Raw genomic sequence first — 17,452 nt, 5'->3', positions numbered from 1 at the left:
TGTTTGTCTTTCGACTGAGCATCCATTATATACAGTGCATGAAACATATTCACTTGCTTTGGAGTTGACGGCAATCATGAAGGTCAAATAAAGTGTAAATTGAGCAATTTAAGTGTAAACAAGTATCTTCTTTCTTCACTAAGGACATAGGAAAAATGAGGGCCAAGAGGTGAAGCCCTGTTGTGTGTGTAATACTACACGCCCTTCTTGTTGTCAAGGTTAGGAGCACAATGCCTATGTATTCAGGTGGGTCAGAGCTTCAGAAAATTAGAAGCTGGAGGTCCTGGGTAATTCCTGGCTGTCTGCAAGGTTTAGCTTCTGTCTTTGAAAAGGGGTGTTAAGGATTAAGCAAGAAACATCACAACATGTCCATTTAGAAACCTTATCCCAAGCTCAAGCACACATTGGTTTGTGCTCATACTTTTGCTGAACCATGAAGTGGTTAAAACAGTTCTGTAAGGAGTGTTAAATGGCATCTGTGGCTAATGTGTGGAAAGTCAATGCTTTGACTTACAATTGTCTTCTTAAACACAGGTGCCATATATTATACTAAGGATCTGTGTAGCAACCCCAGCTAAAACCATGTTAAATAAAAGTCATTTGCCACATATTCCAGTCAATGTTACTGCTGTATAATGATCAATGTTGGCATCCTTCTATGCATCTTATTTTCTGAATATCCCATCCAACTAGGATTATCTCCTGTTCAAAGCAGCCAGTGTACCAACTCTGTCCCACTAAGTGAAAAGCCTTTTTTTTCTTTTTTTTTTGCCTTTGGGGTGGGGAGGGATTCTGTGGCATGCCATAAAAAGCAATGGTGCACTTACATGATAAGTTACATACCTACAATTATCTGCTTTACTGGGCTTTTTAAAACTCCTGTGTGTTTTATATAATGCAGATGTCAGACTTAATTTCCGTGAATCTACTTAAACTTTGACCTTTTTTTTCATCAGACAAACTAGATAGACAGCTTAATTGGGTGTTCACCACTTCCCTTTCACCAACTGCATTTTATGGTCAGCAGTTTCAGGGCAATGTAATTAATCTTACCCATTTGACTGATTCATTACCCTGCAATCAAAGGATACATCGATGAGCTCAACTCCTCCAGCTGAAAAAAACACAGCATTAGTCAACCTATAACGGTATTTTTAGTACAAGCAGAGAAGCACAGAAAGAGAAATGACGTGTGAGGAATCAGTGCTGTACATTCCACCCAAAAGGTGTGAAACAACACAGGGGTAGTTATTTAACCCTCTGCATAACAGTGACAAAAGCTGGCTATGACACAAATCCATCCTTTTAATGCCAATGTGTGCCAAGCAGTGGGTGTCATATAGGGCTACACTTAAAACCTGGCTGGGGACTGAACCGACTCTTTGTGAAAGCAGACACAAACCATGGACACAATGATAACCCTGTGAACGACTGGTGTCCTACTCAGAGGGTGTGCTTCTACAGTGCATCAAGTAGCTTCATAGCACGGAAGCAGCTGTAGCGCCACATCACCCAGGTTTGGTAACAGCTCTCAAAAGCTACAAGCTGCAGACGCACCCTGAAGCCACCATTTCATTAATCCTGTCCTGGCGTCCATCACCTTGTGGGTCACTTACGTTCGCCAGCAGCTTGTTCATGTTGGCGTCGCTGGCGGCCTGCCTTTGGTCCTCCGCCATCTCCTCCTCCTGGCGGCAGAGGTCAAAGTGCAGGCGGGCCAGCCTCTCCTGCATCTCGCGCACTTGCTCCATCTGGTCGATGGAGCACTCGTGCCCTGCAGACACGAACCCAGAAAGCAGAGAGAGAATGCTCAGCTTCCACTGTCAGTGATCAGGCGAGGGTCACATACATCACAGCGATAGCAGGCTGCTGGACTGTGAGGTATTTCTGTTGCGCCGATATTGCTCACTGCTCATATTCCCACCATATTCACACCACTGTTAAATTCAACTAAACGCATATTCCCACAGACAAACCTCACTACAGAATATTTCACTGCTTATATGTTTCTCAGACAATGGTGCATCTTTGCAAAAAAAAAATAAATAAATAAAATGATCAAAATTATTCACTCCTCTCAGAGTCTACTAAGAAAATCGCACAAAACTAATCCTGCTTCAGCAATATGTTATCTGGACTTTCATAGGAAACTGCTGGAACAAATTTAATGAATAAATACGGGGAGGGTGCTGTATATTGAGCACCCCCACCCCCCAACCCCACCAGTCCATAGCTTGGTGAATGGCTTATCTACCAGCCCAATGTCAAATGTTAGCAATTAAAGACACACTGGATAGTAGTGCGTGCAGGTTGAGAAAGGTCCAGTGCACATGTTTACAGGATTGGCCACAATACCAGGGAAAATGAAGGCTTAAGGAGATGTCATTCTCGCGGGTCCTCCACAGCCCCGGTGTGCTGTGTGCTGTGGTTGGAGCCACAGTGTCCGCCCCCTGAGACTGGGCTCACCGAAGGCCTGTAGCTTTCCTGAGTGGAAGTCATCGAGGAGGCTCAGCAGGCCCCTCTCCATCTCCTGCACGTCAGACACGTCCGTGAGGAAGGAGTGCTGGATGGGAGCGGACTGGCTGCTCTTTCCCATCTGCCCCTGCGGCCTGGGCTTGTCTCTCCCCCCTCTGTAGAGAGGCACCACACAGACATGTTAGGTCAAATAGCATTTGGCAGCACAGGCTAAGGGCAATGCACTTGTGGGTCACTGCTTTTGTACTTGTTATTGAACTACATGGCCTGAACAAAAACATACAATTCACAAGCAGAAACAGCAGCAGGAATGGGCAATGCTTGCAGTGAGAATAAGGGCAATATAATAAGCTCTGGGGAAGAGGTTTTTCAGGGCAAATAATCACTGTGCCAGTATTATGAGTCCAAGCGAGCTAATGTAAGTTCTATTTATTTCTTCCTTCAAACACAGACTGCACCATACCTTCACAGGAGAAAATTAAGAACACACATTCAGTAAGGTAATAACCCTACAGTATTCACAGCACACTGTAAAAAGGTTGATGTTTCATAGGAGGGAAAGAGAGTGGTGGACCATAACAAATTGTTTGCATGTGTTTGTAGAGGATGTATGTTTAATGAGTGATGATGTAAAAAACACAATGTCCTAAGATATCTTTGGACCGCTACGCTTATTCTGTAAGGAGGCCAGTCGGCTAGAAACTGACTGTACACACAACATAGATACCTGATTCACAGTGTTCCAAGGTCCTTTATGTTTACATACTTAGGTCTTAATTGTGGCCCACAGGTTCTGAATCAGAAGGGAGTGCGTTTCAGGTTTCACTTGTTTTACATCAAGTCCTGGGGCCAGACCTGCCACAATGTTTGCTGGTTTTAATTGTTTAACTTAATTTGATAAGAAGTAACTAAAACAGATGAATAAATGAGCTGATGATAGACATCACTCGAAAGCCCAAGTCAGGGTATTATAAAACTGAATGTGCTCTTCAGTCGAACAGCTTGGCCGGTATATTTACGGTTTGACCTCAAGTGGTCAAGTGGACCCTGGTGATAAGATGCAGTTAAGTAGCTGATCAGGAGCCAAAACTGAAAAAGGAGGAAAAAAAACTCGAACACACCCAATTCTGCAATGCGTTCATACTGCGAAGGCAACATCATGGCTACGAAAAGTTTCTTCCAAAGACGACTTACCTCCGGCACTTTGCTTTCTGATTGGAGTGCGTTCCCAATTTCAAAGAATCAAGACTTCTACTGGAGGAGATGGGGAGTTTTCGATAAAAGAAAGCGGGTGGTGGAGGAGGAGGCGGCGGAGGAGGAGGCTGATTATTGAACAGCCCTTGAGTTTTTCGCCTCACTTTTCTCTCTTCCATTTGTTTTCAGTTTTAGGCTCTTTCACCGCAGCGGCTTTGCGATCAGACCAAAGTTTATAAAAATTACAGAAATTATCAAGCGTTCGTAGACGGACGAAAGAACGCCCGAACCTGCCAATTCCTGATGAATAGCTAATATGATGTTAGTTAGCTAGCTAGCTAGTTGTGAGCTGTATATTTAGCGGAACAGTATCCCCAACGATTAATGTTAAGCCTTTATTAATAGATAGCTATTAATAAAGCGAGCTATAATGTTCTTTAGAAGCATGCCAGCGCCAGGCCAGTTAAACGAATGCGATTAACTAGCTAACTTTACAGACAGTCCACACTTAGCGTCTAAATATAGGTTATTTTATGCAATTGCTACGTAAATAACGTTGGATACAAATATATACTAAAAGGATTAGACCTAACAAGCAGGGAGCTCGATGCTGCGTTGTGGCTACCTTAATTCATAACGCGTCTTTGGACCTGTAACTTCGCAGGACTAACCACTGGTTTCGATAACGAGAAAAGCACGCTGAAGTGACCCGTTATAAAGAAATTCCCCACATAATTTGGTCATCGGTTAGCTAGGTAGTTTACTGACTTAAGTGTGTCAAACGAGCGTGTTAACAGCAAGCTACCTGTCACTCCCAACTTTTCTTAAAAGAAAAACAGTGCAGTGGTTGCTAGAGCTTCAGCCAGCTACACTTCCCCAAAAAGCGCCTCCATAACTTCGGACTTTTGATTAGTTCCTCGCATCCCGAATGTCCTTCTTTATTTGTCATGTTACGTATCTCGCTAAACCCGTAGATAGGAATCCTGGGAAACGTGGTTCAGCAAGCTAAACCCGCTCACGGCGGGTGATAACGAGGCACATCGTTTCTCTGCTTCGCGTGAAAATAAATATAAAAAAAAACTGCTAGTAGTGCATATTTCAGGTGTAAAAACTAAGCAGTAAATTTGAATGAACATGAGCACGACCTTAAATATTGAGATATTTACAGCAATGACTTTATGTAGTCCTAATCCTGATCAACCTCACTGGTACTTTTTGTTCGTTTTGTTGCTAATTCATAGATGTCATATAGATGGATGTTTCTGTACTAGGCTACTCACTTCAATTGAAAATAAGCAGTGTTGAGTGTTTGCTTGTCTGCTGATAAATCTCGTAACAAATAACTTTCAATAACATTTACATTTTTCTTCAGACCACAAGAAATACTCCAATAGTTCCTGTAACTAATGGAAATGCTGCACAAAACAGTTTGCATAAGGCAGGTACAGCATATCCTTTGTTCCTTTACCTGTACATGGTGAAATGAGTAATGTGAAAACGCTGAAGAATCCCATACTATGCCATATTTTCAGTCTGCAAAAGAAACATTTGGAAATAGAATGACACTGGGAAACGGGAGAGAAACGTCAACCCCACAGGCAGAGACATTAGTTATTTTATAACCTACTGAGGTATAATAACGACGCAATAAGTTGTTGAGATAAACGGGGCTTTAGAGGAAAAAAACTGCATCATCGTTTTTTTTCCCCAGAAGGCAGAATTTAATCTGCAAATACTAAGAAATGGATAAGGGTAATGGTGTACTGGAATAAAGACGGAATCCTTGCTACAAGTTCTAAACTCCAACCAGTGCTATGTTCCTTTCAACCACAAGGGGGAGTCAAGTATTGTGTTTTTTATGGACATACCGTCATCAGGTTCAAATCACTGGCGTTCTGAATCGTTCCTGTTCCTGCGTGCTTATTTTGCTTTTTTTGTTTTGATAATATTGATTTTTGTCTTGTTGGGTTTTGGAAAACATCCGAATAAATCTATTACAATCAATCACATTGTAGTTATTTATAGGTGTGCATCAAGCCAAGCAAACTATACTGGATGTTATTTAAGTGGCTCAATAATTACGATGGCCTATCTGTATAGTAACGTGCTGCAGTGTTAAGAAAAAAGAGTGCGAATTCTCCATATATGCATAAACATTTATATAGCTTTAAGGTACGGTAAGGATACAATTTTTTTTTTTTTTTTTTTTGCATTGGTATGAAAAAAGATTATCGCGGTTTTAGTTAAATGGCATGGCTAGCGAAAAAATGACTTGTATTAATTATTTGCTGTTAGAAATGATAATAGTAGATATGCATCAATTTTGAATAATGAGAGCAAATGTATTTTTTTATTATTGTAGGCGCCGTTTATTATGCTATTTTGTAATTGTTGCCTATTTTATTTATTTGATGTGTAGATATTTTATCCATAACAGCTACAAGGCTGAGATACAATAAATAGAAATCGTAGGATCAATAAGGACAACACCAACAATAATTTGTGCAGAGCATCCATGAAAAAAAAAAAACAGAAAATGGGCATAGAACTTGAAAACTGTGTCAAAATAAAAACATAACAGTGAAAACAGAATGCCTTACAATTACTTTAAGAGCAACATACATCATACTAATAATATCTATTTAAATAATAATATTTAGCCTATATGGCGTGGGACAACTATCCCACAAAGCAAAATGAAATTGCCTCATAAAACTTTTTCTCACAATAATGAATTATAGTCGGAAAGACATACACTGCACCGTATAAGAATTCGCTGAAGTACAGAGCGATTCTGGAATCCTGGATTATGACAGATCCTAATTCTGGGAACCAAAAACTGGGTAACTAATGTAAAACGGTACTGTTCAGTTCTGTTCAGTTAAATTATTCTCTAGTACGATAGTTACTTTAGTTACAATTAGAATAACGTATGGGTATTTAAGTAAAGTAAATGGTTAACGTGAAAATGTTTTTTTTTCGATTGCACGTTGTTGTCTATGGTGCACGTCTTTCTTCGGTGTTTCTCAGCGGAAGGATGGGTCCAGGTCAAGTTCCATTCCACATTTTTTCCCAGACAGCGCGTAACCGTCGATCGACAGACGCAGGTAAATTTCTGCTCCGCGTTTTCTGTTGGACTCCAGTTCCACTTGCTACAGGTGGTTGCCTGTTCTCCACGTTTTCCGTGTGCTCTCCACACTTCGTCTCCGAGTAGTTTGGTTACTAGCCTCGTCTGTCAGGGGATTTGGACGGACTTGGTGCAACATTTCGCGAACAGTTTAAATTCGCATCCTTTGTAGAATATGGCGGGATCTCTCGTTTGTGCAACGGCACAGTTTCTGAAACTAGCACAACTTTCTCTTGGATGTTGAAATTTTAAAAACTGTTAGCCATCTAGCAAAGTACTACATTTAGTATTCGCTGGATTGGGTAAAATGCCGTTTCACGAAAGGACAGTGGAACCCCGGCTTGTGTGCAGGTTGAACGATGGAGGTTGCAAAGCCGGGGCGCCCGATGACCACGAAGACGTTAGCCTGGTCGATGGGGATGGATACAAAGTCCGAAAGAACATCTTGTTTACTTCTCTGGAAGAAGTTTGTTGTCACTCACTCACCAACATTCTCCGTCAACTTTCCGATCTTTCGCGGCATGCGAGCAACATATTTCTGGAGATAGAAGCAGAAGCCGGATTGTTATCGCAGAGATCCTGCAGAATTCAACTTCGCCTGGAAACTTTACAGAGTACTGTCCGCAGTTTTGACCACAAGAAAATCAAAATCCGTAAGTTGACGTGTTTATTGTTTTTGGTCTGTTGTTTATTTATGTGCTCTTCTTGTTGCACAAGCATACTGTCTTGAGTTCCATATTGTTCTTTTTATTAAACCAGCCTGCAAGCTACTGTACTGTTTTTGTATTGCGTTTTGCATAATTTTCTTTGGAAAAACTGCGCTTTAGCGAACAATTGCACCTCCACGTTTTTGACATATTTCTTTGGAGACCATAAAGCAGGCGAACGTGGAGCTTTGTTTGCTAACTTGGTCTAACTAATCTATTTGTTATTGTGCCTGTGATACCTAGCTAGGTAGCTATACAGCCATTAATATAGCTGGCTAAACTAACATTACATTTAAAATGGATCAAAGGCAGTTTCAATGACGCAAAACGCTGTTGCTGTTCAAGTACCAAATGGCCAGCGAAACGGTGTAAAACAAAAGGCCCCCGTAACATGTTGTAGGAGGAAACACCATAGCGTCTGGGATGGAGAGAGTTGAAAGTTATGCTAATGCAGTTTTTCTAAGGCGCAAGTCCTGTCAAACTTGATAGATCCTCAGTCCCACATTGACCATCTGTGAAAAACGGTCGCCTGGGGCGAGCGCGACAAAACTGATTTCACTATCACTTCGGTGTAGTGGGTAATTGGCTGGCTGGAAAAGATTTCGTGGTTTATGCCAGTGCTGTCACTGAACATGTGGGACAATGAATTGAATGCATTCGGTAGCGTGCGTCAGTGTGGTATTTTAAGTATCACGTTTAGGTACCATACCTAGTTCTGCGTTACAACATTCACAATATGTTGCCATTCTGAAGTAAACAAACGGTACATCGTCTAGTGGCAAAGAGTTGTTCAAGTGAGACTCTTTCCTTTGCGTCTTTGTCCTTCGTCATTTTCTTTCCTTTCCACGCCGTCTTTAGTTTTTATTTATTACAGGAGCGATGTGCTGTCCAAGCAGTAATATTTTATGTAGGTTTAACATACCGTCAAGTGAACTGACTGTCAAATGAACGTTCAGTGCAACGTTGAACATGAAAATAATTATGGTTCCTTCCTCAGTACAAGGTGGAATCAGAATTACAAAGACTTGCTTAACACAATAGGTAGGCTGTTTATTGTTGAACAAAGGATGAAGAGATTAATCCATCTCAAGGTCATTGCATAATTTTGAGCAGGGTATAGGTGCATAACTTGTTTCCCTTTTAGTGGATGCTAGCAGTGAACATTGACAAACTTTGGCTCAGTGTATTTTTAAGAAACTGAGAAGTTCACCTTGCCTCGATAAAAATGTGTTCAGATGGAAGGGGAATATGAATATGGAAGGGAATATAATGTCTTTTACAAGGCCAATGACCTGCTTAGTTCTACAGGTTGGTTCTGAAAGGGCCTTGGCACTGGAGTATTTGTCTCTCAGAAGCAGGGGAGGCTTGTGCTGGTTCATCTGGATGGGCCGTGAGCGGTTTCCTCTCTTTCTCTTTCCTCTCTCAGCTTTTGTTTCCCGTCACATTTTCTCATTCCCCTCAGAGGCTGTGTGGAATGCTGATTTGGGAGGAAACAGGAGAGGGAAGGCCTGGCCAGGCAGGCAGCTTTGGGGGAGCTGGTCGTGGCAAGGTTGGAGAGCAGTTGGCTGGTCCGTTTTGAGGGAAGAGCTCCTTTCACTCCCCTTCTCTCTCTCTCTGTTTCCAGGGGGGGCTGCTGGCACCAGGCCCTCGGCTTCATTATTAGCTTGCATTTGGCTAACAATGGCCGGGCAGTCCTGTGCCAGGGCAGGCAGCTCATCGGTATGTGCAAGGCCGAGTTAAAGCTTTGCCAGTGGACTGGAGAGCTGAAAGGGGTGGTTCCATAGACGGATGTCCTAGAACACCAACATGAGAATAAGAAAGTATAATGACAAGAACAGGACATGCAGCTCATGGTAGCTTGTCGTTTGTCTGGAATTAAGAGCGACTCTATTACTGTGTAGAGTTTGTTCTGGAAGGGTTCTGCTGACTAAAATTTTGAAGCCTTGATGCAAATGTTGGTCTGTGAAATCCTTTTCAAACAGTTTCCTCCAGCACTTTGAAATGATGTTAATTTGGGAATGCAACCATTTGTCAAAAGTGAAGTCTTCCCCTTAATTTTAGCCACAGCGCTGGTTAATGCTCAAATGAGTGGGTGTAATGAAGTGTGTGAGCATTTCTGTCTGTTTTGATTTCTTCAATGTTAGGTCAGTGTGGTCAGTGGTGTTAAGGTGCCACTTCAGTTATGCTGTAATTGAAAGGCATATGTTGTGCTTGTTCCTCTTGGACGCTTACACGACAGAGGAAGCCACTGAAGGAAAAAAAGAGCCAGATGAGTGAACCACCTACTCTCAAAAGCAAAAGGAAAGAGGGCGTAGCAAAAGGTGATGTGAAGTCCAAAGATATAAACTGCAACATGAGTTCTCTTTACCAAATACACTTTTATTGGAAGTCACGGCATGGTTAAAAAACAACAGAAATTCAGGTTACCATGCCGTGTCTCCAGCTGACCCATTTCAGAGCTGCCTGACATTATAAAATCTTTTCGGTTGTCAAAAATCCTCACCAATACAGCTAGCGCTTGGGTTAAAAAAGTTCTTCCAGTACAGTACCCAGATTTCAGTAGCCACACTGTTTGCTTAAGCGCAAACAAAAACGAGCCTGGCTCCCATTTGGATGTTTTTACGAGCCCTTTCTACATGACACATCCAGTCAAGGAATATCACACTTCCCACTGAGGCTGGTTAAAACCCTGCACTCAGGAGCAGATAGCGTCAAAACCCCGCTCAGTGACCCAAGACAGCAATTAAGTCCATTAAGTCATTGCGGTTTGTGTCTGTGAACTGTATGAGTACAGGTTTTGGAACATTTAACAAGCGGCGCTCCAGTTGACTCGAGTGAAACAAAACCACTGCCCAGTTTGGCAGCCATTGTTCTACGCTGTGTTCAGAGAGACAGGGTGCTACATACAGAGCAAATAAGCCATACTAAATGGAACAGGTGAACTACACAGACAAAGTGGGAGCTATGAGACATTTTGTGACATACACATTCTTTACATTCACCTGTAGTTTTATTTAAAAATGGGGCAGGTTTCAGCCTCTTTGCAGACCGCAGTGGGGTTTATGTTTTGCTTAAGTGGTGTTTGCTAACCCCTTTGTGCGGTTGGGAAGAAGCTCTGTTGTGCGTTGCTGTTGTGAGATGTGACCTCCCGCTGCGAAAGGCGATCTGGGTGATGTGCATGGAGAGCGTGGTGACGCTGTAAGACGGGTGGCGTTTTGTGGTCCGCGATACCCGTGAGACACGTTCTGTGTGACACATAACTCCATGTAACCGTGTCATGGTGTAACCCCATTGTTAACTCCCCCTTAAAGAATCTGAAATATGCGTAGTGGAAATACACCTAGTGGCCTAAGGGCCAATGCGGCTGTTGATCGATTGCACAGTGTAGACTCCAGTTTCACTGGTTCTGGTCCGGCAAAGTGCTGAATGCTGTCTTAGTCCTCAGTTTCGCACTGCCACAGGCTCTCTCTCTCTCTCTATTGTACGAGTAGATCATGTCAGCTGTACTTTACTAAGGCTTTAGGATTAAGCTTGGGATGCTTGGGCTCCCAGCACGTCAGTTTGAATCATCTAACCTTCAAATTGTGGTCAGGTGGGCTGCTGCTGCTTAAAATGCCTCATTTCCAATAAAATGACTGGAGCTGCACCTTAACTGCCTCCCAGGCAGGACTGGTGTATTCCACTAATGCTTGTAGTAGCTGAGGGTGGCCCATTTCGCACTGAGGTGCGCAGCCAGCTGAGTAACCCCAACCAGGCCCCTAGGAGCACTGCACTAAAAGCTGCTCTGTGCCAGAAGGGGAGTGGAACCCCTAGGTAGCTTCATAGCTGGAGGCTGTGTCATGTTGTTTTCGGACAGCGCATGAATCTGTGCAGACCAGTGGTTTTGAGTCACACGTCTTATCTCTAATAGTGATGTCACACCTTACACCACAGTGTTTGTCCCAGTGCGGGGCCGGAGCAATACGTGTTTTCAGAGGGAAGTCAGAGTTGCCTGCTGCTGTTGACACCTTTTGTCTCTGAGTGAGATGAGGCAGGGGGCCGTGGGTCGGAGTGTCGGTCCTGGCACTCAATCAGCGGGGAGGGGAAATGGCGGCAGAGCAAAGGGCAGTGTTTGTGTGAGAGAGCGAGCGAGCGAGAGGGAGAGAGAAAGAGTGTAGCTGTGGGGGCTGGGGGGAGAGAAGGTCACTGAGCTTCATTTTTTACCCTCTTCTCCAGTGTCTTTTATCCCCTGGTGCTGTCTTTTAACCTGTTGATAAGTTGATTGATAGCCTCATTTTGCTTGCACGTTTCTTCTTTTACCTTCAACCAAAATCGTGTTTTTCTGATTTCCATGGCTAATAATTAATCCATGAAAACTAAGTCCTAGATTCAAATCAGTAACATTCAGTAACCAGTAACATTCCTTAACTCTGAAAAATGAATTTAATAAGCAGGAAAAGTTTTACCATTTTTTTCATTTCTTTCGCAACGCCTTGCTGTTAATTTCAGTATCATGCAAGTAGTGAAACAATTTTATTTGATAAATGGTAACATCTGACAAATCAAATCCAGCCCTAAATGTATTGTTTTTTAATCTCTCATGTCCACTTTCTTTGTTGGTGTGCTTTGGCAAAACTTTTTTTTAAGTGGAATTTTAACAGGGTGACTGTAGGTTATCTGTTTTCTTCTGAGTGTGAGGGGGAATGTAAGTGGAATTGTCTGCTCTTGGAACTGTTCCAAGCCTTTCTCAGCGATGACTATAATTTTCCTCTTGTATTCGGGTACGGCAGTCCCAGTCCTGCTCTAGACAGTCGTTAGAGACTAACGGTGAGTCTCAGCTGTGCCTCTGGACAGATGCTGAGGGGAACTCCTGTAACCCGCTTTTGTTTGACTCCCGTGATCTCTGGAAAGTGTTACCCATCTTCTTGGACCGGATTCCGGCGCGGTGCCTGGCGGCCTCCAAAGAAAATACTGAGTATTTGTAGTGGCTGGCGGGGCCCTGCCTTCCAATGTGCTGAGTCTGTCGTAAGGTGAGCGCAGACCGTGAAAAGCGGTTAAGTGGTTGCATGTGTGCCGCACCGGTCCGGCCCTCTCAGATCCGGGCATGTGCGCATAGCAGTTGACGGATTTGCAGTGCGACATGGAGCCCCGTTATCTACAGCTTCTGCTGAAGCCTCTCTGCCAATCATCAGATTCAGTAGTCATGAATTTTGAATGAAGTTGAATCTGAACGTTGCTGGTTCGATTCCCTGCTAGGGCACTGCTGCTGTACCCTTGGGCAAGGTACTTAGTCCACAGCTGCCTCAGTAAATATCCAGCTGTATAAATGGATAACATTGTAAAAATTGTAACCTGTGTAAGTCTCTCTGGATAAGAGGGTCTGTTAAATGACAATAATTTAATGTAATATTGGACTATATGTGTGGTTACCCAAGCAACATGTCTCCTCATGCAATGCTTCAGCTGGCTCATAGTCGGGTCGTGGGGGCTGGGAGGGCAGGTATAGGTTTGGCCCAAACTGCTACCATGTAAGGTGAAAAATAGGCCTTGTCCTTAGAAATGGACTGAATGGCACACAGTGGGCTTACCAAGCTGTTTATTTTACTTTGTAGGCTGTCAGTGTAGGAGAAGTTTTGTTTAAGACATGGTTGAAAGAGGCTAGATGCTACCATTAAAGAAACAGACACTGAAGTTAGATATCTCTAATCAGAAATTTGTATTCAAGTGGACCGTTGTAATTGATTTGATTTGGGGACCTACTGTATTTAGCATTGGGAATTGGAGCCTGTTGCCTTCTGGTGTATCACATAGGTGTAAACAGGTGTGAGTAATGAGTTTAGTTTTAGTGCTGTTTGCTGCCCCAGAGGCACGTGGCATAGTTTTCGTGTTGAACTACAGTTCTCAGTATGCAGATATGATACTGCTTTATAGTCCCGTGTTGCAAATGCTAAATGTGGGGAAAATTATAGTATGCAGTTACAAATGTCCTTGTACCTTTTTCAATAATCTGTGAAAAACATGTATGTTATATTATCAAAATATGTTATATTATCTAGTAATTATCTTTTTTTCTGAAACAAAGTCTAAAATCCCCGACTGTAGCAATTGCACAGGGTATTGAGGGGAGAAGTTGAAGTTTTGATGGATTTGATGCAGCTCACCATCTGGAGTGCCCAGAGTGAGCTTGCAGCTGAATTTGTCTGCAGGTCTACCATCTTGGGAAAGGTCAGCAATCAAATTGCTGTGATTGGCCTGGTTTTTGCATATGCCCCAGTGTCCATCTTCTGAGCATAAACCGATGAGCGTGCAAATGCTGTTTGTGCTGATGGAAGGTCTCTTGGATTGCTCTAGCCAACGACCGTACCTCATGTCAATAGCCTAGCTTCTAAGAATGGTGACACGCTATTGGTTAAGTTCCTGTCGATTGGCCAACCGGATAGCTGCCTGAAAGGAACACTCAAACACAGGGCTTTGTGTGTCATTACATTACACTACATTACATGCATTTAACAGATGCTCTTATCCAGAGCGACTTCCATCACAATAGAACATAAGTGTGTCCATTTAGTTTAAATGAGCAACAGAGTCAGACCAGGCTCACAGCACTCCCAGAGCAGTGAGTGTGATCATAACACTATTCAAGCCCTACCATAAGTTAACTTGTGCACACAATAGGCAAGTATACTGCCATATAACAGTCCCAAGAGCACAAATTATAATACATCTTAATACTACACATAAAATTAATATCAAATGTAGGACGTAGTGGTGTTAGGGGGTGGGGATAGTGTCAGCAGAGAACACGAGGCACAGTCTCGTGTCCTTGTGAAGGAGCGGTCTGGCCCCGCCCTCTCTGCAGCACTTTAAACAAGCACACACCTCTCTCCTGAAGCTGCCACATTCCTCTCTTTATCCAGCTCGGATATTTTTGGAGTTCACAGCCCCTCTCCTGAGTCACTTATGTTTCCCTCAGCCTCGTGGAGGGATTGTGCGAAGCTTTTCAGAAGAATTCTCAACCGTTCGTCTGAGATGTAGGCTGGAATTCAATTAGGTCCAACCCACCACTTAGTGGTCAGTTAGTGGTTCAGATTTTTATATTTAGTTTCCAGTTTAGTCTTCCTTTTTTCAGCACGGATCTATGAAATTGGTCTTTGAGGTCAATTAATGACTTCACTACCCGGGTTGCCTTTCAGTGTTTGTATTGTCAATTTGGGTGCTGGGACTTGCTGGACCGGTCACTGTGTGCGGCCGAGAACACCAGGGCCAGCATAAATAAGGGCACTTATTTCCTGTATCCCCACAGAAATGCCACCTTACACATATTCAGCAAGATTTTTACCTTTAAGAAGACACACCCCTCCCCCTCCAAGTTAACAGTAACTCACACAATGTAAGTTGTGTCTGGGATGCATAGTTAGTAACACACACCTGAGGTATATAATCGTTGAATGCTTTGTAGTGAAGATGACGACTGTATGTTTCATAATGCACATTCATACCTGTCGGTCTTAGTCACAGGTAGTGTCCTTTGGTTGTCTCCAGCTTTTATGAACAAACACCTAAATGAGGCATTATGAATTGCCATGGCCTTTGTTTAGATGTTAGCACCTTTCAGGCAGCTAGAGCGCCGGTGATTAATTTGAAAGAACGAAGTTCGAAGTGTAACAGAAAATCCCTCCTAATCACTGTTAGCGCAGAGTCCACGTTTGACCCATAAGTGAGCAGTCTGACAGCCTCTCATCTCCTGGTCTTTTTGCGGAAAATCCGGATGCACGCAGCTGTCACTTGGATTAAGAAGTGCATTTCCTGCAGCAACCATGCATCAGCAGTGCCACGATTTGCATGATCGCTGATGGAAATCAGCTCTCGGTTTGACTTTCCGTGAGGCAAGATTGTCTCCTACACAAATTCAGCTCCGGCTGAAAAGAGTTTTACTGTTCTTTACAGCTTTGTTGCTGCTTTCGAAAATAATTTCAACATAGCCGTCTGGTAATTACTGCAGCCAGCCAGTTGCAGTTCTCAAAGCGTTGCCTGTAGGTTGTTGTTCCTTTACAAACACTGTATTGTAATGCTATACAATATTTCTGTGGTACGGGACCTTGGATATTTCAAACTGGAATTGCATTTCAGTTATGCTGCCAAGGTTAGATTTCCATTTTTCAAGGGGGGTTGGGGGGGGTGACATGTTGGATACTAAAATAAGGAAGAGGTCCTCTTAAATATAAAAAAATTATTAAAAAAGAGGAGGGATGAGCACTTTTATAACTACCTGTGCTACTCATACAAGTAGTGACACAAACAAGACTGATCATTTCAGAGAATGTTGTACCGTTAATACCCACTTTCTGTTTGCATGTGGATTTCGAGACTGATGACAGATAATCTTTTCCTGAGGCATGTGGTGGATAAATATAGCCTGGTATACATTTCACCAAAGGTTTTGTACTTTTGTCCTGGAAGCTCTGTGATGAATGCACCTCTCTACGCCCTCGATTAACATTGTCTCACAGCAAGGTCACCTCATGCCCTCTCGGTTTTGGTTCAAATCATGTAAGACACAGACAGTTGCAAGATTTTGTTCCGGTGGCTTGAAATATGTTTTTGTGTTATGACTCGTGTTATTGTTGGTTTATAAATTGGGCAGCTTTTTTGCACTGAGCTGAGGATGAGGACTGTATTGAAATGGGGTGGAGTTTGTGTGCCGTAGGACAGAAACCTTAGGGCTGAAAGGATTGGCACTTGTCACACGTAGGTGTCTTACGCCAAAGTTTCGGAGGGTTTTATTATTTTGCGGCAGCGGTGACAGGAGTCGTTTTGCCTGCAAACCCAGCATCGGATGTTAAGTGCAGGTGGGGCAAATAATGGGGTGGTTATCATTGGCTGTGAGATTTTGCCCGTGGACTCGGAGGCCGAAGTAGGCTCTGGGGTCCGCGTGGCGACACTTGGCTCCTGCATTCCATCCCTGACCCCACGGCCCTCTCATATGGGGCCTCTAACGTGCTAACACTGCGCTGCTGGAGCCGGCGCTCGGAGACCACAGGCAGGGTCAAGGCCTGCTGTCCTGGTCATGGCCGTGCAGTCCATCCAACCGCGGCTATCCCTGAGCTGAGGATATTTTTGTTTGGCATGGCATTAATCACGTTTGGTTAACAGGCGCCAAGGGGCTTCCCTGGACAAGTGAACCCCAGGGAAAGGGTTTAGTTGGACAGAGCAAGCATTTGTAAATGAGCCTTGTAATGGCTGTTGAATTGCTCTGTGCTAGGTTGTCCCAGCTGAACACTTTTTGTGCAGTTCAAGTTCAGATTCAGCTTTGCGTCTGATTTCAGTGTACCCTTGTATGCTAAATAGTAATCATTATAAGATAATCGGCTGATAATTCTTCAGGAAACACCTTCCTGTCTTGCTTACCCGAACGTTAACTGGGAAACCGGAAACATTGCTCCATTTTATCTGAAAAGGAATGTTCGATATGTTTGTGATAAGGCCGTGAAGGGAATGGCTACGCTCCATTAAACTGAGGCATTTCCACGTTCTGCATCGGCACGGGCAAACGGTGACAGGCTGGCTGCATCCTTTGGCACGTTGCCACTTACCTGCAGAGAAAGGTCGGGCCTGAAAATCACAGCTTGTGTTTGTTTTCCCTGAAAATGTAGAGGGGAAATGTCATTCATTCTCTGTTTACTGTACTTATACGAGCAGCAATGGCTGTTTGCACTGATTAACAGGTACCTAAAAGGTTTGCCTTCAAACGCTCTCAGAGAAAATAATAATTCAGGGGCTGTAATCGCATTGCGGTTGCATGTTATTTAAACTTTCATTATGGTAAATGCTACCCTGAAGAAGCCTGCGAAACCACAAATAAGCAGCCAGCAAACTCCTGCACTCTCTGGGGAGGGGTACTCTACATTTACCCAGCTGCCTCAGATTTCTCTCTGTTCAGTAAGCTTACATGCAAAGGCCCATTTATTATCTC

At 43.3% G+C, this 17,452-nt stretch overlaps 2 protein-coding genes across 2 annotated transcripts in view; one reads left to right on the top strand and one right to left on the bottom strand.

Moving 5' to 3' along the window:
* Positions 1-81: 81 nt before the first annotated feature.
* Positions 82-4,212, bottom strand: LOC118792582 (coiled-coil domain-containing protein 28A-like). Its single transcript, XM_036550462.1, has 5 exons — positions 3,667-4,212; positions 2,464-2,627; positions 1,617-1,771; positions 1,092-1,114; positions 82-322 (listed from the first exon to the last, which is right to left on the bottom strand). Exons 1-5 carry the CDS (start codon positions 3,843-3,845, stop codon positions 268-270), a joined length of 576 nt encoding a protein of 191 aa, XP_036406355.1. The 5' UTR covers positions 3,846-4,212; the 3' UTR covers positions 82-267.
* Positions 4,213-7,074: 2,862 nt separating this feature from the next.
* nhsl1b (NHS-like 1b) overlaps positions 7,075-17,452 on the top strand; it is a 129,314-nt gene continuing 118,936 nt past the window's right edge. Inside the window, exon 1 of the mRNA XM_036549598.1 lies at positions 7,075-7,446. Coding sequence (XP_036405491.1) covers positions 7,101-7,446 — 346 coding nt within the window. The 5' untranslated portion in view covers positions 7,075-7,100. The remainder of the gene's footprint in view (positions 7,447-17,452) is intronic.

Source organism: Megalops cyprinoides, chromosome 17, assembly GCF_013368585.1.
Source record: "Megalops cyprinoides isolate fMegCyp1 chromosome 17, fMegCyp1.pri, whole genome shotgun sequence".
In the NCBI taxonomy this organism is placed as follows: domain Eukaryota; kingdom Metazoa; phylum Chordata; class Actinopteri; order Elopiformes; family Megalopidae; genus Megalops; species Megalops cyprinoides.
The sequence above is the reverse complement of the archived record's forward strand: the minus strand, read 5'-3'. Positions and strand labels throughout refer to the sequence as shown.